Source organism: Oryza glaberrima, chromosome 9 (assembly GCF_000147395.1).
Source record: "Oryza glaberrima chromosome 9, OglaRS2, whole genome shotgun sequence".
Lineage (NCBI taxonomy): Eukaryota > Viridiplantae > Streptophyta > Magnoliopsida > Poales > Poaceae > Oryza > Oryza glaberrima.
Genome location: NC_068334.1, coordinates 17,015,507 through 17,038,445, shown reverse-complemented (window position 1 = coordinate 17,038,445; position 22,939 = coordinate 17,015,507). Strand labels below are relative to the sequence as shown.

General features: G+C 39.7%; 3 protein-coding genes across 4 annotated transcripts; 2 read left to right on the top strand and 1 right to left on the bottom strand.

Annotated features, from left to right (window-relative positions):
• The first annotated feature begins 3,613 nt into the window (after positions 1-3,613).
• On the top strand, positions 3,614-4,442 carry LOC127783605 (basic leucine zipper 8-like). The gene has a single exon (XM_052310793.1). It carries the CDS (start codon positions 3,703-3,705, stop codon positions 4,222-4,224), a length of 522 nt encoding a protein of 173 aa, XP_052166753.1. The 5' UTR covers positions 3,614-3,702; the 3' UTR covers positions 4,225-4,442.
• Positions 4,443-5,702: 1,260 nt separating this feature from the next.
• On the bottom strand, positions 5,703-10,472 carry LOC127783604 (uncharacterized). Its single transcript, XM_052310792.1, has 5 exons — positions 10,239-10,472; positions 10,020-10,120; positions 8,242-8,345; positions 6,857-6,908; positions 5,703-6,782 (listed from the first exon to the last, which is right to left on the bottom strand). Exons 1-5 carry the CDS (start codon positions 10,383-10,385, stop codon positions 6,572-6,574), a joined length of 615 nt encoding a protein of 204 aa, XP_052166752.1. The 5' UTR covers positions 10,386-10,472; the 3' UTR covers positions 5,703-6,571.
• Positions 10,473-12,286: 1,814 nt separating this feature from the next.
• On the top strand, positions 12,287-21,321 carry LOC127784377 (pentatricopeptide repeat-containing protein At1g76280). Of its 2 annotated transcripts, XM_052311665.1 has the most exons (15): positions 12,287-12,549; positions 12,628-12,685; positions 12,771-12,828; positions 13,196-13,389; positions 13,489-13,596; positions 14,924-15,106; positions 15,668-16,085; positions 16,179-16,330; positions 17,026-17,121; positions 17,589-17,768; positions 18,529-18,756; positions 19,690-19,833; positions 19,953-20,141; positions 20,251-20,370; positions 20,441-21,321. In XM_052311665.1, exons 1-15 carry the CDS (start codon positions 12,536-12,538, stop codon positions 20,876-20,878), a joined length of 2,580 nt encoding a protein of 859 aa, XP_052167625.1. In that variant the 5' UTR covers positions 12,287-12,535; the 3' UTR covers positions 20,879-21,321. The 2 variants fall into 2 exon arrangements, with proteins under 2 accessions (XP_052167625.1, XP_052167626.1); XM_052311666.1 differs by lacking the exons at positions 12,287-12,549; positions 12,628-12,685; positions 12,771-12,828 and having other exon boundaries at positions 13,266-13,389; positions 13,471-13,596.
• The last annotated feature ends 1,618 nt before the right edge of the window (positions 21,322-22,939 follow it).

Here is a 22,939-nt window from a genome sequence, read left to right as displayed (position 1 = left end):
TGGGGTGGCGGGGTGTCATCTAGATTTATGAACTTGCAAAATACGTATCAGGGTCCATGATATTAAACGTTTAATGTATCATCCAAAATCTAAAGTGTAGCTCAAGCGAGTGGCCAACTGGCCATCCACGGTGATGAGTATTTTGCATTTACGTTCTCTGGTATATATAATATACCTCAAATCGATTCTCACTACTCCCAAATCAAATTGGGGGTAGAGCTACGATTAGGCTGTTAGGGAGAGATGGGGCAAGGACAAAGAGAGATGGACGGAACTCTCCATAAACAATCATCGATTCACCTTTCTCCCACAAATTGAGGTTATCCGTGTTCACGCTGCACCGTACTCATGGATTACCCTCTCCCTATCACGCTGTTTATCTCAGCTCCAAGGACCTCCGACCACCAACGATCACCTCCACCATTGTTTGTTTCTACACGCATCCCCACCATTTTTCATTGCATATTATCGTTGTAATTATTGTCTTTTGAGCTGTCTTTAGTTGATGTAGAAATCTATAAAGATATCTCAGCCCTGAATATATATGTGGCAGGAAAAACAAGTTGCCCTACAATCAACAGGTGACATCTTCCGTATTGTACTTACCAAATCCGTTCCACTACTTTTCTGAAACGATACACGGTTTATCTCCAATTCACGGCTCATCTTCTTCCAGGTCCAATCACATGAGCTTTTATCCGCAAACATAGCATCCAATTCTTTGAGTATGCAATAGGAATTAATCCCATTTTACATTTTTGTGGGGCTTCCTAGAAAGAGTACTAGGCTTAGGTAACCCATATTTGGGAAACAAAAACATCAGGACCAAAGCCAGGTGTTTCTGTCTCACACTGACACTTAGCATATATTCGTTCATCGTCCCAATGACAAGACTCTGTTGCATGAATGGCGAATGCACAGGCGCATCCTAAGAATATATCTGTGTAAAGAGGAGGAGAGACAGGCTTCCAACCGTGCAAAAGCCTGAAACATCTCGACGATTTAACGGTTCTGTGCCTCACGCAGGACTGATTTATTCTCTTCATTTTTCTGAAGACTGGGACTGATTTATTCGGTGCAAGAATGATATTATGAGTTGCGAATGCATCATCAAATGGAATAAAGCGATGTTGATCAGACGAAGTTGATAGCAAGACTGACCAAGTGGGAATTATAACTTCAAATTAGTTAGTAATTTTCTAGAATTCCAGATTCCCCAATTCTCAGGGTTATCTTTGCCTCTTCTTTTTTTTTTCTTTCCCTACCATGCTTGGAGTAATTCAGTTGTGATATAGTGATTTTACGGCCCTTAAGAAGGTATCGGGATTCACCCCATTTTTTATGTAAAATTTAGTAACTCTCGGTATCTCTGGTACTACCAAAATTTACATTAAAAATGTTGGTATCCTAAAGGACAGTTAAATTACTCTAACAATATATATATATTCTCAAAAGGAGAACTGACAAGGACTGAAAATTCCATTGAAATGAAGCATATATTTTCAGATGTAAAAAGAGAACATATGACAAAATCTTAGGTACACACCTGTTGCTTGCAGGCATAGGCATGGTTGTTCTTGAGCCCATTATTTTTCTTCTTAGTGCCAAGATACGCATCTGTTCTGCGTATTCTCGAAAGAGAAAAGTATGCACCAGTTGAACTATACACTCGCTGTTGGCTTCAGTTCTCATCTCCTTTGGTGCCCACTCCTTTATAAAACGAGTACCCACAAAACAAAGTCAGTCACTGTTCCTGTTTCAGAAAAAAAAAAGGGCTAGATCTTTGAGCCACATAAACGTATATACTATGCATACGACAATGCAAAAAAACCGAAAACGACGCATTCGACAAAGGCATCACGAGAGGCAAAGAAAAATAACAATAAAGGAGGCAAGCAACTGCTTTACATAATGTTCGTGGTGATCGTGGTTATGTCCTGACTAGTGGCCATCTCTCGGTGCTGCGGCTGCCACTCTGATAGAACGGAAGCCCAACTATCCATTTCAGCCAGCAGGGCAGCGGGGGCCATTCTTTGGGTCACTGAAAGGTGGGGCCCACCTCAACGGTGGATGGTCGCCTCAATCATCCGAAATCTTCATGTCCATGCTTTTGCAAAAGTGGCTCGCTCCGATGGCGTCACATTCCCCCAATCCAATTGCTTATTGCTGCCACAATTAGAGCAACTGCATTAGGTCTCTGTGGACAATTAGGAATTGCAGGTTCATGCATGCATGCCAAGTTGAGCTTATTGCTCTGGGTACAGGAGCTGAATCACTTGGGGAGTTCACAAAATTGTTAGATAAATTAAAAAGAAGCCCTGAAAAAATTTTGAAAGATATAGTACCTGCGCAATATTTTTGTCGTTATGCGCTTCCCTAGTTCGCGCATAATTATTTGATTTTCAGTTGTCAAATAAAGGTTTGATCTTCTCCTGTTTCACTTGATTTTCTGTATATTGTAGTTGTCACATAAAGGTTTTGCAGGTTCCTTTCCTCCTGTCCATTTGTTTCTTTCCAAAATAAAGAAGAGAAAGACCTTATGAGTATCAGAGCTCAAAGGCATGTATGCAGCAGCACACCCAGCAATGTGGCTATATGTTACCCATCTACTACTTGTTTATGGTGAGGAAAACACCCTAAATGGATGCATTAGAAAATGAATTAATCGGAATTGGTACCTTTGTTGCTTTTGAGAAGTCATGCATTATAGGCTTATAGAAGCACACCACTAATTCTTTTTGGAACTGCTCAAGTAAGATGAAAATTGTTCTGTCTTAACCTGCTTTCATATTAATTGTTAAAGTTGTCATCATCCAAATTGTTATAGCAACACGCCATGCCTTTATATTTCAAAATAGAAAGGCAGGGGATACACACATTAATCTATCTCTTAGGTGCCATACCTCTATGCTAGAGATGAAAAGCTGATTACTGACCACTTGTGAACAAACCCTTAGGTGTCTTGCTTCCACAGTGCGTGCTGCCATATGTAATCTAAATTGTCATGCCCAATCTGATCTACTTCATTCTCTAGTGGCCTAACAATCTCTGTTCGTTTATTCCCACAGTGGCTACCAGTAGGTAAAGCTGTGTGTTTATCCAGAGATTTCATGCCACTCTAACCAGGTACAAGATTTTAATAAGTAAACTAGCTTGAGTGATGAGAAAAGCCAAAAACAAAGGCCGAGCATCTTGAGGGGAGAATGCATTACAAGGTAAAAAGCAAGGTTTGGCATGGATGAACTGGAATAAATTTACCTTAGACAAGACTACTCGCGCAAGTCAAGTCATGGATGCAAACGAAGGGAAAAGAAAATGACAAATGTTCTCTAAAAAAATAAAAGCAAAGATAGGGAGGTAGTAGAAGATTAATGAGCCACAACTATTGTAGGCATATATTGTTTGGATATTGTTGGCGAAAAGCTCACCGTCATGGCCATGTACCAAATCGACAAAACTAAAGCTACCAAATTCTACAAAAACAAGGAGGGGTGGAGAGGGAGAGAAAGAAGGTGGTCTCTCTCTAGTCTCTAGCCATAGGCAATCAAAAGCACCTTTTCTCACCCTATAAAAGGCCCTCACCAACCCATCGCCTCCTCCGCTCAGAGAGAGCAAATTCTTCAGTAAGCAGAATCAAAGCAGATTAACCCTCATCTACTTCTGGCCCTCTAAGAGTTCTCCACTAAGCAAGCGAAAACAGCCATGCTGCACCACCATTACCATGGCGAGGTGGCCAGCCTGCACTGCCTCTCACCTCCAAGCCTACCATTCAGTTCCCACTACCACAGCAACATGATCACCATGGCACCCTCGCCCTTCCACTTCCCAGCAGCTACCTGTGAACCTATCCAGGAATTGCTCCCTGTGGTAGCGGGCAATCGCCCAGCCGGCTCTGGCAGCACAGATGACGCCTACCAGATGGCAGCGGAGGAGGAGCGGAGGCGGCGGAGGATGATCTCCAACCGGGAGTCGGCACGGCGGTCGCGCATGCGCAAGCAGCGGCAGCTCAGCGAGCTGAGGGGGCAGGTTGTCCACCTCCGTGACGCCAACCGCCGCCTCCTTGATGAGCTCAACCAAGCAATGAGGGGCTGCAGTGATGTCCACTGCGAGAACGCCCGGCTCAGGAAGGAGAGTGCCGAGCTCCAGACCAAGCTCGAGCACCTCATGCAAGCACAGAAGAATAACACCTCGCCGAGCTCCTCACAGCCATGCGAGAATATTTGATTACTGAATAATAAATCATTCTTAATTATCTCCTCATTTTAACTACGAGGGTTATTATTAGTATATCAAAATAAGACATGTTTTGAGATGCTTCCTTCGGCTTCTGTTTTTTTGTTTTATCTTTTATGTACGGGAATATTCTAACTGCCCATTATTGACATCTTTTTGTCAAGGTGGCTAAGATAAATATGGATTGAGCCTATTGGCGAGTTGACATTGATTAGTAGCAATAACATATGGATATCGATGAGAAAACAAGAAGCTGCAGCAAAGTATAATAAAAGAATTCTTACCATTGGTCTGTTATCAACGGATGATGCTTTCCTCTGAAAATGATGTGTTTGATGCCTTGATGGTTTGCCCATGTCGCTGCAGTTCGCTTTTGCGCTTCTGCATTTCTTCAGTAGTAGCCCAGTAGTTGTATTTCCATGACAAACAAGGGGGATATTGTTTGGATTAAATCACGGTACCACATAATAAGAATTAAGACCCATCCATCTGGTACTTACTGGAATGAATTTTCCTGAACCTCATGCAATGCTTGAGACAAACTGACATTGTTTTTTAACTTCAATAGAAAATTGGATGTGCATAAATGAGAGAGCTATCATTATCTAAAAATGATAGAGCTAAATGATCTCACATGCATGGCAATATATCCTATGCACACAGGCCCTCACGTGTACACACGTGCACACCAACTAAAAAATGTCATCAAAAAATCTAGAAAAAATCATACACATACTTTCAATTGTATTACACCTAGGGTTAAAATCTTAACGTCAAATTCATTATATTTTAGCCGTAACAAAAAAAACAAAAAATCTGACAGTTTTAAGGTTGCAATTTTGTCAGAATTTTATCTTTTTTGTTATTCTCTATGTAGAATGAATTTGAAGATGCGACTTTGCACGTAGATGTAATACTATTGAAAGTATATGTATGAATTTTCCTAGAATTTTTTGTGATAATTTTTAGTTGGTGTACACGGTGTGTACATGTGAGGGCCTGTGTGCATAGGATACGCTCCCCACATGCATATACATGATTTTAAAGACTAATGGGACAAATACTCAAGGATATGGTACCTTGTTCAATTCTCTAGTTACCAACAATGGAAGAGAAAATTTTACCTTGCTCACGTGAAAAATAAGTGTGGATAGCAAGGGTTACATATCAAATTCACTGAGCGCACCTAAGATACAAAATCAAGTCAGTATCGTGCACACACAAACACAAAAAAAACCATTTAGATGATTATGCACTCTTCTGAAAGTATGTCTAAGCTCACAAAATCCTTCAGACAGATGTGCTCTAATTCAATTGCAGATGCAGAAACTCAATGTTTTGTTGACACAATTGCAAATATATCGATTGAAGCTATTGCAGTAACATGGCAATGATTGTCAATGACAGTAGCAGGTTTCAAGTATTGGCAAACAATTCAGATTTGCAACTGGCAAGTGTGCCATTAAAACAACGCTGTCCAAGCTTGCGTGAGCATGTGAATACAAAATAGAAAGGCATAGGGCAGTAAGATGTTCACATCACAGGGACCAAGCAAAATTGCAAAGGTGACCAGAAAGCAAGAGCTTGATACAACAAGTGGACATCCTGGGACAAGCACAATATAATTTCTTCGTAGTGGTGGTGATGGAGCTCTTTTTTATAGGACAAAACTATAGAACACTACAAAATTTCAACAAATACTACCGAATTTCAACAAGATGTCAAAATAGGATAGTTCACACTGCCATAAATAGTAGCTGAAGCATGTCTCAACGTGTTGCCTAAAGGACTGAAATCATTTCAAGTGTGTGCAAATATTTGCATATAAAGAGTACAGGGATCAACATGATACTGGTATGTTAGCACTGGGAAATAATGGGATCAGCAAAAAACAAATATTGGGAATATGGACATTACAGATGAGTAATAGAAACATTACCATGAAGTGTGAAAAGAAGCACCATCAGAATGTCTTCCTGGGTCATCAACCAAAGGTCCATAGTGTAAAAGACTTGTTTCATGCTTTCATCTACTCGTGTATCGAGGACTATGTAGTCGCAGAGTAAATTGAACAGTTACATTCAAAGTATAACCAAAGTTCGACAAAAGTTTGAGCAACCAATGAATGCTTCACCAGGAATCGTCTATAATACATCAAACACAAATACAATGTTTTTCTTACTACAGATGTTACTGGAACTTCACTGAAATGAATCTAGCATTGGCCACAAACATGCGCAGGTTGAATTTGCCTTTCAAGTTAGCTTACATGCTTCAAGTTGCGTACCTTCAGACTTCGGACGAACAGAAAACAACCAACTAGCGTACTGTTATCCCATCAGATCTTCTTGGATGGTTGTCTCTTCCCAGGTGTTAGATTGTTCTCTGTGGCCAAAGCACTTGCACTATTTTTCGGTGAGGAATCTGTTCTAGGAGAATTGTTCCTGGCAGTGGAGTCTGCTGTCAAGGATGGAGAATCACTCCTCTCATGGCTGTTCTTATCTCGAAAAAAATTTACTGGGTCTGCAAATGATCTTGTACATGGCCACCTACAAACAGAAAATTCAGACGGTTGCTATTCTGTAACTTTATATACACGATGAGAAATTCAGAGGAAACGTACCTGCTTGACTGAATAGTTTCACCTTCAACAGTGATTTCTTCAAAGACATTTCCTGTTAACAGAATGAAGAAAAACTAAGAGTAAACATTGACACAAGGTGTAATAAAAGAGAAATAGTTAGTAAAGACATGTTAATCAGGAAACCATCATAGAATTTACTTTGATGAACAGAGGATAGCCTCTTACATATGTACATACCCCTAATCTTAAGTAAATTTGGTTGGCCTATCTTGGGCCGGCCCGGCAGGGATAGCCTCTTACAACAAAGCAAAAAAATTCAAAATACTTGAAAGAAACCCGTTTACATGTGAGAACAGAAGGGAGGCCTAGTGAGGTGATTATGTCAAGTTATAAAGTATATACAATAATGGAAGAACATTTCGTATTTCAAACAGGACATACGGTTGTGGTGGTGGTGGGGGGGGGGGGGGGTTCGACGTAAGCATAGTAAGAAGGGCAGTGGAAGTATGATCAGCATCTCCAAGGACATGATTGCATAGCCCACATGCAGCTAAGTTGACGATTGACTTATTTGGTAGTCAATCCTTTGCAAGCAGCCAGGCAAAGAAATGAACATGCCGAGGCGCGGCATTCCTCCAGGTGAATTTCCAATTTGGGCATTTTATTGTGTTTTGCATTTCAACTCGTAAATTTGCTTTACTAGTTATTCGCTGAGCACTAATTTTGCATGAGGAGTTCTAGGAGAGCGTGTTCAATCTATGCCTGACTTGTTAGTCCAGGTACTAGGAGTCTATCTGGGCCTTGTTAGTCCCAAGGTGACATTCCATAAGGTCACATTTTTCTCATTCTTTCCTTTTGGAGGACTTTGATAGTGGAAGTAGTAAGTAAATGGAAAATTCAATGAAAATGGAAGCTTAACAGATCCATACTAAGATGACGTACACACTTACTGTTAATAAATGCAAAGAGACATGGTCCCATAATTATAGACTTTTAGGGTTAAGATGTCGACCAATTGGGTAACATGCCATGCTTCAGTTCAACTTTTTTTTTTATTCAGGATAAACTTAATCCAAAACAAATAGCATGAAAGTAACGCATCTATGTTTATCAGTTTATTATGTATTCCCAAATGTTCCATCCTCCTTTTTGTATAAATGATGATAATTAACTTAAAGAGGGATTTTCTTCTGGCCTCCAATGGAATAACTATGTTTAACAGTTAACTTAAGTTTGTCACGTTTTCTCATTTCATCCATGGGTTTTTTGAAAGAAAAATGATGCACTGTATCAATAGCAGATCTCTATAGCATGAGACTGAAAAAATGGCATGCCTGTATGTGATTAAACGTGTGAAAAAAAAAGTGTGCACAAATATACTAGGTAATATCTATACTGCATATAGATGATGATTTCACAAATACCTCCATCAAAATCCTTATTAGAGAAGTATTTGGCCTTCAAACGGGCTGCAAGTATAGCTTGATATTTGTTTATCTTCTGTTCGTGCTCTTGGATTTCTGTTTCTCTGCACATGACAATGCAATGCACGAATTTAACTGCCATTTTTTTTTATTTCTCATGGCAACAACAAGCAGAAGGTAAATACCATGACAGAGTAAGTTCTATATCAAGTATGAGCCAATGAGGGCCAAGGTGTTCCAAATTCTATATAGAGCATGCCTTGAGGTAGTGTGGGGAGAAATTTTAGTCTTCTTCAAAGTATATACTCCCTCCGTTTCACAATGTAAGACTTTCTAGCATTGTCCATATACATATAGATGTTAATGAATTTAAACACATACATATGTCTAGATTCATTAACATCTAAATGAATATGCACAATGCTAGAAAGTCTTACATTATGAAACGGAGGAAGTATGTACCAACTTGGTCTTTTTCAAAGATCTTATGTATTCGCTTTGTTACCTAAAAACCATCAAAGGGTTTGAAATTCGAACAAAGAGTTAAACTATTTTACCACACAGAAAGGAATTTATATTAATATAGGTGCTGAGCTCAGATTGAGATGCTTACTACCTATGGAATTAACATATTACATTACAGTAGGAAATATAACAAAAACAGTTAAATCCTTCATCAATTTCTGAAGTTATATTCCTATTTTTCATTTTCTCACATACTATTCTGGAAAACAGTAGTAAAGTGGTACATGATAAGTAATCAACAATAATTGTAGCAGAAACTTTAACGTATGCAGTGATGAACAGATGATATCTGCAAGCAAAGATGCATGCTAGTCCAATTTTTCATAGAAGAATATATTTTGCAACTCCGTTTTTTTTTACAGAACTCTGTTTTCCCAATCTATTTTAAAAGCACTAGATTTGTTGAGCCTTCTTTGATCTCTCTATTCGAAAAAAAAAAATGTGTTAACCTTTATTGGCAGCCAAACAGTTCATGGTGCATTTTACATAGTAACATCATGCAAATCAACTCCTCAAGGGTGGGTTCTATTAGAGAAGGTGATTGTGACACCTTAATTTTGAAATATACAAGACAGAACAAGTGAAATTGCAGATGCCAAAGATAAAATCAAACAAAACCGGGTGCATAGGCACGGAATCTAAGCTTTTGCTATACTACAGGACAAAAAGTTATGCGCAGTTGATTTCAGAATTCTCCATATGTTGGTGAGAAACAGCACATTTGGAAGGAAAAATAAGTGATATACATGAGTTCTGGCACAATTTTTCTGAGGGAAAAAAAATGTTTCTCTGCTTGTTGGTTATTTGCAAATATAGGACTACATAGCATATCCTAACACTGTGAAGGTATCTCACACCGTCACAAATGAAGTGATATGCTTTCCTGTGCACAATGTAATAAACCACAAAACTGATAAGGTGCTGCTGACAAAACTGACAAGGTGCTGCTGACATAGTCATCATGTACACAAAGAACACCATGATACTAGTAACAGGCTAAATGGCCTCACCTCATCGTTCTACTCCTGTCAGCATTGTGCCACACCCACAACAGTAGTATAAAAGATAGCGACTACACATCAGCGCGTTTACAGAGTTCGTACTCTGTGTAATATTACCGGCAAAAAAAAAAAAAAAAAAAAAAAAAAGCCTAACCGTGAGTGAGGCAGCGTTCATACAAGCAATTACGCAAACACAGAGCACGCATTGCAGTAAACCAAGGAGCATAGTAACAGAGGGAGATCGCGAATTACGAGTCGTCTTCACGCAGCAACTGGGGCTTCGCCTCCACCTCCTCCTCCTCCTGCTGCTGCACGGCAGCAGCAGCCCCCGCGGCCGCGGCGTCTCCCCCTTCCTGCGCGAGGCTAACACGAGCTCAGTGTGACCGCGTATAACCGAGAGCAGAAAGAGCAAAGGGACAGTCGGACACAGATGCGGAGACCACGGGACGGGGTGGGGTGGGAGGGGGCGACCTTGACCGGGCGCTGCTCCGACGTCGTGGCGAGCGCAGCGGCGGGAGTCGCGGCACCGCCAGCCGCTCCTTCCGGAGGCGCGGGGGAAGCGGCGGCGGCGGCGGCGGAGGCGGCGCCCGTGGTGGGAGGCCACGGGGAGGAGGACATCGGCGCGCCTTTGCGGCGGTGCGTGGGGAGGCCGACGTTGGAAGAGAAATTTGCTCGTGGTGTTGGTGGATCGGTGGAGAGTGCGAGAGGGTGCCTGCCTGCTTGGCTAACTGCAGCCTGGTTTTTATTTTGGGCGCACATGCTGAGTTGGTGGCAGTGGATTTTGCGAGTAATTTGAATTTTGAAGCAAGTTTCTACGAAATTATTGTCCCTAGCAGACGATTAAATTTTTTTTGAGTAAAAAAGCTATTTTAAAGATTGCCAAAAGTCTAAAGATTATGGGTGTATATCTCGTGACGTGTTATCTAAATCCGTGGGTTTCATTATTTGTCGCTATTGTAGTTGCTAAAATATTAAGTGGAAAATCAATTATACTACACATTTATTAAGAAAGTAGTGGCACATAAATATAAATTGTATATATGTTTTTTTCACCTACTACACCTTAGTAACTTTATACTTATATTTGAGTAAAGAAATAATGGTGTCTCACATTGTAGATTTAAATGGAACAATTTTTTGACATAAAAAGGTGAAGAATTAATTTATATGTGCATTAAGGAAGAAGCAACATAGTTTCTACATAAAGAATTCGATATAAAAAAGATAAAAAATACTTGAAAGAGTCATAATCATAAAACAATACTTCCTTTGTTTCACAATGTAAATCATTCTAACATTTTCCACATTAATATTGATGTGTATGTCTAGATTCATTAACATCAATATGAATGTGGGAATATATATGTCTAGATTCATTGACATCAATATGAATGTGAGAAATGCTAGAATAATTTACATTGTGAAACGGAGGAAGTATTTTTTTATGATTATGACCCTTTCAAGTATTTGTTATGGTATCAGTGTCTTATTTTATGCATCCACCAAATTCACGATTACCAATATTTGTTTTTCAAATAACTAATTGTAACTACTAAGAAATCTAAAGTAGTGAAAATACTAAAGTTTTTCACCATCACAAAGCACCACGTCATAAAAAAATATTAGCCGTCCGATTTTCCTGCCATGCAATGTGAACCACTGGATCCTTCAATTGATAAAACCTCCTAGAGACCCTTCAAGAAACTTCTATTTATTTCTAGTCCTTGTTTTCGTTGCAGTGAATTTCCTGCAATGAGTTGTCTCATGCATATCTACTTTCTCGCGCCTACAAAGAAGAGTTGAGAAATCCTCTTGGCTTTGGGCTGAAGGGTTTTTGGTTGGCAACAATGCACAAACAGACAAACTACACTAATTGTGATGACTCTGAATTTTTTACTACACTTCATAACAAAATTGTGTATTTTTATGTTGGGATGTTTATTATGTTATCTTCTTGAGATACTCAGAGATCAAATGATCTTTGAGCAATTTGTGTTGGTTTCAAATCATGGACTAGATTGCTGTTTAGTTTGTCACTGTGTATTGCGTTAGGTTTGATTATTTTATACCTTATGCATCATATCGCTGAGTAAACATTCTCATCTTTTGACGGTATACGGTGAAAGGTTGATCATGAACATAATATTTGAACCTTTAGTTTAAATATAGCTTGAGCTGAATCTATAGATCTAACTAATAGTTTATCAAGTTGTATGATTTTGTAAAAAAATATATTCAAAATTAAGTATGATTGAGAGCATTACGGGCACATAAAGTCGTGCAAGGCACGACTAAATGGCTAGTTACACTGAATTACTGAAGGGTAAAAAATATCAAGATGCGCAGCCTATCCTACAGGTTTACTAATAGCTGTTTAGCGCCCGATGGGCCTAAACCTATATTTTCCATTTCACGCTTAACGGCGCGGCCCAAATCAACAGAAACGGCCCACAAGGCACAGCCCACTTAACTGGTAGACTTTCCTGTTTCCCTTTGCACTCTAATCGAGCCAACACGAACTCCCCGACGACATCACCAGCCACGCCGCCGCCGCCGCCGCCGCCTTCGCCTTTCCGCCGCATCCCCGTGCGCGGGTTCGTCGGGGTGCCCCCTCACCTGTCGCCCCCCTCGCGTCGACGGCCTTCGGCGCCTCAACGTCGCCGGCGGCCAGCCAGCCAGCCAGCCCCGCTGCCCGGCTGCTCGCGCGACGCGCCTCGCCCGCCGCGAAGGGACCCCGCCCAGGAGCTCTACGGACGACATCTCCCTCGATGCATCGAATACTGTAAGAGTATCGTCCGTGGAATGATTTTGCGCGGGGTCAGGTGTCGCCGTGATTTCACATTTCTCTCCTGTGCTGCAGATCGAGAGCCGCTCGCCGGTGCACCAATTCCTCCGCGGCATTCAAGCCCCCGCAGATTGTAACGAAGAGTTTCTTCCTTGCGTCCTTATGTATTTTCTGTGCGTTGGTGTGTATTCTGGATGCTGAAGTTGCACGTTTTGCAGGCGCAAGCCAATGTGGTTAGTGGAGTTCACTCCGGAGAGGCCTCAACTTGTTCAAACGGTGCTGGGCTTTACACCTTTTCGTTGTACTGTCATGTTTTCCTTATGGAAGGCCATAACTGTTGTTTCTAATCTAGTTACCCAGTTCTATGCTTGCAAATTGTATATGAACGGTATATTGCAAGAAACGTGATGATCAAATGGGGAACTAAGCGTTTTCCTTTTATTTTTTTTGGGGTAAATTCATATAGTTTGGAGCCTGAGGTTCCCTTTTTAATTTATCTGTGTTAGTAACTTCTGTAAGTCCTGTCTCACTGCCTTGCTGAATTATACCATGAGATGCTCTGGTTTGATTAATGCTCATATTAGATTGTTATAGAAGTGAATTTTATGCATATGCATAGGTAACAATGATGTAATGGTTGCAGAATATGATGAATTTAAATGGATGACCAGTTTGGCTGCTAGATCCATTCAAGCAGATATTGTTGGTGCTCTTCGCAGAGGTGATCGGCAGCAAGCATCCTTGTTGCTTTCAAATCTTCAACAGACTAACAGGGCATTGACTTCAGAAGATTTTTCTCATATACTGGAATATTGTGCAACAGCACCTGATCCTTCGGTAAATCTTCTGCTGAGTGCATGTTTTATTCTTTGCATGGAGTAACAGTATAGTCATTTTGATTAGATATCTCTTTTGGAGCTTTTTGATTATCTATAGTTTGTTACGGAGGCTTTGGAACTCATGGAAGAGAATGCTGTACATATGAGTCAAAGAGTCTACAGATCTGTCACTCGAGCTCTCAGCAAAGGCGGGTATTCAAAGGAGGTAATCCATACTTGTGATTTATCTGTCAAAAATTTACTAATACCTTTATGCTTAGAAGGTTCAAATTTTATCTGTATAATCATGCACACTTGACCGGTTGTCTACATGCTCTAAATAGAGTGTTCGCAATAACTCTGATACCATGCTATGAAAATGACTTATTGCACAATAACCTTTGACATTGTTTACACATGCAAAACGTAAAATGAACTTACACACTACATAACATGACAATTTGGCTATCTTAGACCTTGGCATGTAAAACTGTGATTTTAGAAGGACAAATATGAAAAGAACAACATATGGAAGGTTTATTATATAATGCTGAAGAAATCAAGTTTATCCGTAACAAAAAAATGCAGTGGGTGGTGGTGGGCTGGCACCTAACAGATTTTTTTTGGACAAAAGGCCTACACCCAGCTTTACTTAAAGCATAACAGGTTTCTGATACAATGTTTTTGCTGGGGACTCCAGCTTGATGACAGAAAGCAAACAGGACAAACTAAACATCGCAAGCTAAACACATAAAAAAAAAGCTAAAACTGAAAGTGCTGCAGGCAGCCGACCACAAGCATGCTAAACACACAAAACATCGCCGCAACTACCACACCAGTGCCTAAACCACAGGGCACTTAAGGCTAGAGCTAGGCAGGGGAAAAGTGAAGGAGTTCCTTGTGTCCTGGCTCCTGCCAGATTCACCACCACCACCACCATCACCACCATTACCTTATTAAATGATACAGAATTATAGATGTTGGCTGCTAAGAGTGCACCTTGCTTGATGAAGAATATGTATAGTTACACCATGGTGTATTACTATTCCAAAAGCTGATATGCACATGCTTGTATGTGCATGTAGTGGTCATCTGAAGTGCCTAACCGCATGGATAAGTTCACATTAACCCATCAATCTTGGATCCAATTCGGGATTTTTGTTGGGATGTTTCGGGAAGAATTTGGAATGGAATACTTCATCATACAATTCATACAAGATCCATCTGTCTACAGATTGCCATGTACATCTAGAAAGCCCCTTATATTTATAATGCTTTCATAGTCAAGAGTTGAGACACTGACTAGCAAATTAATGTTCTTAGCAAAATCTTTTGATAACAATGGTTATTAGGTCAATTTTTTTTTACCATAGACACGGTAATACGGTATGCAATTTGGTACAGTTTAAATTTTTCTCATTTATACCCATGTGCTATACATTTATCAATATATAGAATTATGCCTTAATAAATCATTACTTATGCAAGAGACATATTTTGGCTGTTTCAACCAGTCAATGTATTAGTTGTTCATAACCATCTTTCCAATGCAGGCAATTCACTGGCTGACTCTTTTAGTTGAGAAAGAAAGCAGTCACAATTATTTGCCAATTTTTAACATATTTTTAAGTGGCTGCGGGAGTACCACAAAGCAGAGTGATATTGAAGGCTGTCTAGAGAAAATGGAAACTTATTTTCTTGGGAAGTCTGAAATAACATATTGTGAGCTCCTGAAGGTCTGTTCCAACATCCTCAATATGCCAATATATGTTTCTCAGAAGTTCTTTTTTCATGACATTGTAAAAGTATTAGTTCATTTAGTTGGACTCCTGTTGCAGTCTTGTGGATGTGATGCAACCATAAGAAGACAGACTTACCATTCTATTTGCTGCCTATTTGGCCCTATTTTTAATCAACATTTGATTGCATTGTTTACTAATTCACTTTTAGTGTCCATGTGAATACCAGCCTCTAGCAATGGCAAAGGAAATCTTATCTGTTTGTTCTTTTGCCTTTTCTCTTTGTCAGCAATTGCATTGTGTTGATCTTAGTTTCTTCTGCCTCTCTTATGAAATACACCCACGTTTTCCTTTTCTAGTTTTATTTTTTGGTCTTCTCATATTGGCACATTGCTCCTATTCTATTGAACACTTAATCTGACATTTTGTGGGATATATCAGCTCTTGCCAATTAATTTACTTTCCTTGTTGACTGCAATATGTTGAATGCTCATTCTCTCATAGCTTTACATCTAATAATGTGAAATCTTGCTTATCTGATTATTATATCCTTTTTAGCTTGCAGTTTCTCAGAGAAATTTATCTGCAGTTCATGATATATGGAAGGACTGCACTAGGAATTATAACCCAAGCATCATTTTACAGAGGAAATTTGTTAGGGCCCTAACTACACTAGGGGACCTTCGATCTGCATATCGTATCATGCAACATATGGTAGTCCTTGCTGGACGAAACACTGACCATCTGAGGGGTAAAGGAAGATACCAAAGATCAAGACTAGACATTCCTGTGCCTGCTTTGACTGAATTAGAAGACCTCAAAATTCTATTAGGCTGTGACCTGCCATCATCATTTCAAGGAAAGGTGGAGGAATCTGAGAAATGTTCAACTGATACTCAACCTGAGCTGTCACAGGAAGAAAATATTTCATTTGAAAATTTGCAATTGAAGGGTTATGCTGAATTCATTTCTACTGGTCTGTCTTCCATTTACACAAGTCATTCAATATATTAGTAAGTTTAATTGCAATGAAATATTAGGAACTTATTTACGTTCATTCTTGTTTTAGGTGACAATCTCTCTGACAATGGGAGGATGGCAAGGCCATTAAGATTGGTACCAGCTACAGTAAAGAAATTTCTGCTTTGGTCTTTCAATGATATTGTACATGCGTGTGTGCAACTGAACAACTGCCAGATAGCTGAGCAGTTATTACTAGAGGTAACAAATAGTCAAATACATACAGTTTTGTTGACTACTGCCTCTGGTCACATAAATATGTCATTTTGGAAACACATCAAGTAAAACCTTCTAAACTTTGATAACATTGTAATCTTGGGTTTTGCAAATATATTACAATAGAGATCAGTAGTCAAATTGCATTTTGGAGACTGTCGGTGTCCAAATGGCAAGCTCTTGTGACGGGAAGGGATGGAGCATGGCTGTACCTATGTAACCATTTTTCTGGATGTCACTTTAATTATTTCTCTCATTTATCATATTTTGAACATTTCTTTCTTCTTGATGGTTGTTGAAATCCAGTATGGCAATATTACTTTTTAGTTGATTTGTTTCATGTAACGTTCCTATTTGAGTTTAGTGTGTAGGACAGATAGCGTTTTTCAAAAAAAAAAAAAATCTCAGTCATGTTAATTGACCTTTGCTTGTCTACTTTATTAGCTTTAAAATTCTCCATCATAAGTTTGGCATTTCTATCAGAGGAATTATTCCGTAAACATTTATGAGCTTGCATGCTAGCAACTATTTTTTTTCATTGTGCTTTAATTAGTGGAAAAGGTAATGGCAAGCAGGAAATATGCAATTAATATTTGAATATTGAAAGCACTTAGACCAAAAACTTCTCACATTGTTTGGAGAACTCTGATGTTTATGTCAAATAACAAATTTCTCACCAGATGCAAAGGATTGGATTGCGACCATCAAAGTTTACATATGATGGTTTTATCAAGGCTGTCATGGTTGGGAAAGGAGTTGCATATGCCATCAAAGTGGTATGCTACTGATAGCCTGCTGTCAATTATGATGTATCCAGTTCTCTCAAAGGATATAGCGGTAAACTGATAATTACGCATATCCATAATCTTGTGAAACCCTGAATATAGCTTATATATATCTGATTGGATAAAAAAGACATGTTGTGCTTTCGTTTTTTTTTTTGTAAATAAGTTCTTTAATGCCAACCATTGTTTAGCTCTGCACCTGGACAAAATCCCATATTTTAGGATGGAGCTACCATATCTTTTTCAAATGTTAAGATTGGATTTATGAGAATCTTGTGTGTAGATTTGTCTCAAAAAGTGCTTCTGTAATATGATAATTTGGGTTTTAGGAGGCCATGTCGATGTCCAAAACAACATGCATTTGTGATCACAGATTGTATTATTCATCATATTAATAATATATTATTAGTACTATTAAACTCACACATTGCTTTCTTTTAATTCCTTTTTTTTTCTAGATTGAAGCAATGGAGAGAAGGGGTATTGAACCTTACAATGACACACTTGCTGCTCTCTCAGTTGGCAGTAGCAGAAGTTTACAGTTGAATCTGGCTGAGGACTTTTTGGCAAGAATTTCAAAGCCACAACCGAAGTACATACACGCTTTTAATGCTTTGCTTGCAGGTTGCGACATGATGGTAATGCATTGGTTAAGAGATTTCCTGATACCCTGTGCTTCTGTCCATATCTTCATCTTGTCTTAGTTTTGTTTTGGTCATTTATTCTATCAGTAGCTCAATACTGATCTTCCGCGGTTATGGTATATTGTAATCTTTATACTAATAATGTTTCCTCATTCCCATGTGTTGCAACAAGTCTCAACTCAATGTAATACTGCCTCTTAGTCACAAAAGAACACTGTTTAGCCTTTTAGGGTGCGTACCGTCTAACACAAGTTAGCTTTGAAATTGTAGTTCAAAATATAGGTTTCAGTCGTATGAAAATAATGTTGGCGAGTTTATCATAACAGAGCTTTAATGATGTTATATTTGCATTTTTTTTTATTTATGCAAAAGAATTAAACAGTATTGTTGACTTTGAAAAGTCCAAATGACATCTGTTTGTGACCAAGGCAGTATAACTTTATAAATCTAAAATAAAAATGCAATACATAATTATTTGTTCTCAAATCTACTCATGTGCAAAGATACAAAATTTTGTGAAGAACAAACACATGCCCGTATTTGCAACCACAGAAGGTCTGGAGTGGGGGTGCATCTAGAACCTACCATCACCCCAACTCTCTTTTAAAGAGTAAGACTTGTACTAGTACTTGATGCTCCACAACAAAAGTTCTTCTTTAGCTATCAATGTGCATGCCTCTGTCCAAAAATATGTTGAAGGTTCCTTGTTGGTTATGGAAAGTATGAACTAAAATATTTTTCATTATGTTTGTAGAATGAACCAGAAAGAGCTGTCTGCGTACTAGCTGAAATGAGGCATCTGAATTTGAAACCGAATCTCAGGACTTATGAGCTTCTCTTTTCTCTGTTTGGCAACGTCAATGTTCCCTATGAAGAAGGAAATGTGCTCTCGCATGCTGATGTTTCTAAAAGGATCAGCATAATCGAGACAGACATGTTAAACAATGAAATCCAACACAGTTTTGTGTGCATGAAAAACCTGGTCTGTTTACTTTCCATCTGTTCTATAGATATCCCTCTTATGTAAGTTCATTTTGAAGGAAATAGATATTATCACAGAACATAGACAGTTGTGCAGAATTCTAAATAATTGAGTTCTGTGGGATGGCACATTTAGTATGCTACTGCTACATGACCTTTGTTATTGTTTTTGGGGTTAGGGTCTTCACATTTTTGTTGTTCTTCTTAGAAAGAAATACAAATTTATCAAGAGGGTTGACACTTGGTGCTAGTAAGTATTAAGGACTCATGCCACAATGGTCTAGAGCCATGCTGTAAGTAACTATACCATTTATATGACTTTATATTTAGGTAACTTATATTGATAGTGGATCCACAACCCATTATGCTCTTGGCTGATGAAAGTTTGTAAATGTCTTGTTGTTTGTTGATTATGGTCTTTCAAACTAAGGAGCTGATTTATGGTTGTCTTAATCTACTCGTTTTCTACCCCAAGATCCCCTTTTAACATTTTGATTATTTATTCTCTATCAGTTTTAGTGTCTAATGTGCTCTATTTATACTAATTAGAAGCAAGGTTTAAATTTGCTTTTGCAAACCTGAAATATACTCGGTAATATAGGTGTTCTGGCTGAGGCCTCGGAGAGTAGCAAGCACCAAACACTTGACTGTGCATTGCATTCCAGAGTAGTCCTCACGTGTCATGATCTAATAACAATCTGAACTGTGGCTTGTGCTATCTGTTTACCTGAAACTGTTAATATAACAACTGTTTTGGTGAATGGGTAATACCACTATTTTTGCATGTCCACATTAGCAGTTCACAGATTGAATCAATTTATTTGCCAAAAGTACCTTTTCTTTTTTGTGCGTAAAGATCACCTGTCTGTTAAAACTTCAACGCATGCTGCTATCGATGTTTTTAAGCTGTTATGTTTAATTTGTGTTACTCCAGATACGAGCTTTTGGGGCTGAGGGAATGACAGAGGAAATGCTGAAGTACTTGAATGTAGCTGAAAATGTCTTATGGAACATGGATCCTTATCAGAAAAGTGACCTCTATTGCATTGCCTTGCATGCTCTGGTCAAGGCCAAGGATGTATGTACCTACCATCTTTTACTGCTTAGCTCGTTGTGTCCAAACGATTAATGTTTTTTTTTATATATTATTTTTGATGCTTGAATTTTGAATCTGATAGGTCCATTCCTTGTTTGCAGACCCACAAAGCAATAAAAACCTTCATGACCATCAGATCATACGGACTTCCAGCAAATGTTGCAATTTATAATATTATGATAGAGTGCTGTAAATTGTTGCCTTGTGTCAAATCAGCTAGCGCTGTGCTATCATTGATGCTCCGAGATGGCTTTTATCCTACAATTTTGACTTTCACATCTCTTGTGAAGGTTAGTCCAGTTAGCGATGCAACTGTGACTTTTGATTCTTTTCTTTTAGTTGACTTTGATTTTTTGGGTCCACTTACTTGAGTTTCATATCTATTATTTGCCATGACAGGTTGTATTGGCAAGAGAGGATTTTGAGGGGGCGCTGGATCTGTTGGATGCATGCATAATAGAAGGAATTCAGCCTGACATTGAGATTTTCAATACAGTACTCTTAGAGGCATTTGAAAAGGTTTGGCTATGATAATACACCTTTTTCCTGAATGATGCTGATGTCTAACTCATTTCTGAACATTCTGCAGGGTCAGATTCATGTCGTTGAATATATAGTTGAGTGTATTCACCAAGCTAAAATCCGACCTGATCAATCAACGCTTTGGTACACATTTTGTGCCTACGTGGATCAGGAACTGTACAATACTGCAATTGAAGCATTGCAAGTCCTCAGTGTGAGAATGATATCTGAGGAGGCCGATGTTCTTAAGGAAAAAGGAGTAATTGTAGAAGATCTAATCCTCAGCGAAGAGCCAGATGCTGAATTAAAGATCATGAAGACATTTGAAGCAACTGAACATCTTGCGACAGCCTTACTGAACTTGAGGTGGTGTGCAACAATGGGTTCCACAATATCCTGGTCACCCGAGGATAGCCTCTGGGCAAGGAGGTTGGCATCTTCTTATGACGGTAACAGAAGACCACATATATTTACCAGTATTGTGCCTAAACAGTTTGTGGTTTGACCAGTTCTTCCCAAAGGATCTGTATATACATATTGAGTGTCTTGTGACTCTCTCCTGAGGGCTGAGGCATCAGTTCACATCCATTGATGGACTGGTCTCATGCAATTCTCCCAGCTCCACCTGCTGCTGGCAATAGCGGTGTTCAGAGCATCAGCAGCACAAATTCTGTACCAATTTCATTGATGGTGACGAAAAGATCGAACCGCACAGCAGCAATAGTTTTTTCCTAAGATTTTGGAGACAATAATGAAAGGTTTTTACAAGAGCAAGAGTTGAGAGTGCTGTTCCTTGTAGCAAGACCTGCTGCTTATGAGCCTCTGACATGTGAATTCTTTCTGATACATGTTGTAACAAAACCTTAGTCTGACACACTGATAAAAATGTTGTAGTTTATCCCTCTTGGAGAGGCCCCTAAAAATGAGAGCTGCACCAAGCATTTTTCATCGGCCATTTTGTCAAGTATACCATCAAATATAATCATATTTTCTTTAGGCTGTCTTTTGACATCATATTTTTCTTCTAATTTCTGTAGGCTGTTGTAAGTTGTAACATGTTAATTACTCCATTAGCATGGATAATCAGATAATTGCTTGTTACTGGCAGTCGGTCCTCGATTATTTAACATCAATCCTGGCTCACTATCATATACTCAGATAGCCCCACGTATCATATTCAAAAGTGTCAATATAATCAAATTTAGCCAATAAAAAGTTTAGATTGTCAAATTTTACTTATGTGAAATTTCTCTTATGATTTGTTTGTCTGATACTCTGTCTGATCGGTTTGTCATCTGGTGCCCACCGCTTGGCCTCCCGTGAGATGGCACGAGCGCTCGTCCAGGTGGTCGGCTCGCCGCCTCCTCGCCCGCGCTCGCCGCGCCGCGTGTCGCGCCACCGCCTCCCTCTCTTCTCACCCCCCCTCCTTCCTCTCTCTCCGCTGCCTACGATATAGGCATCGGCGAGGGCGACGAGGGGGATCGGAGGAGGAGGAGGCCCGATGGCGTTGGGGGCGGTGTTCCACGGCGCGCAGCTGATGCTGGATCTGGCGGTGGCCGGGCTGTCGCTGGTGGTCGCGCTCGGCCTCTTCGCCGTCGTCACCGCCGTGCTCTGCTCCGCCGCCTTCCTCCACCACTCCAAGCCCGTCGCGTCCTAGCCACCCGCTGCTCATCACCGCCGCCACAACCCCCCTCGGTGCGTATCATTTTGGGTGATAAATTTGCTCTAGCGTCGTGTTCCCCTGACGCGGACACGCATCAGTTTAATTATTTTGGGTGGAATTGGGGGGCAACAATTCGCTCGAGCGCCATGTTCCCCTGACGTAGAGGCGGGTACTGGTGGTTGCAATGGAATGATCTATGGATGTTGAACTGGATTCCCTGGCATTTTATTCTGTCGCGCCACATTAGAATCTTCACCGTAGCATTTACCAGATGCCAGTATCCTTGCCCTTACTTGTGATTTACTGCTTGGTAGGTGGTCCGTCCAGTGAAACATCCTGGATTGGTATTCCCTGAAGATTGTGCCTACCTGTTGTCTCTTTGGTTTGAAGAATATGTGTTGTCAGATTACGCATGGTGGCAAAGGCTATTTCTTTAGGGGCCTTTTGAGCTGTTCCGTGCTGTTAGGTGGGCATATTTTTGTTGCTCAGGGAAAAAAAAAAGCAACAGACGAGAAGTGGAGTTGATAATCAGAAATCTGATTCTCCTGTTAGATGGATAATCTACCGCTCATTAAAACGACAAAAGCTAGGAATTTCACATTTGGCAACTTTGTGTTTACTTAGGCAACTTTGCTATATGAAGGCGTCGTGTTCAACCATATGATAAAGGCCACTCTATTAGAGTATTAGTAAAAGGGGCACGAACTAGCAATCTAGCATTTGCCATGATATTCAACATTACAGATTTGTTGTAAGCCCTGCAAAACTGTTTTTAGTTCCCATACTTGTCTGAGATAATTCAGCAACCTTTTTGATTCACCTTGTTTATTCTCGTTTGATCAAGCTCTGCCATGTAGTAAATAGTAATCAACTACCATTCCCTTGAAATGTTGCCAATTCTTC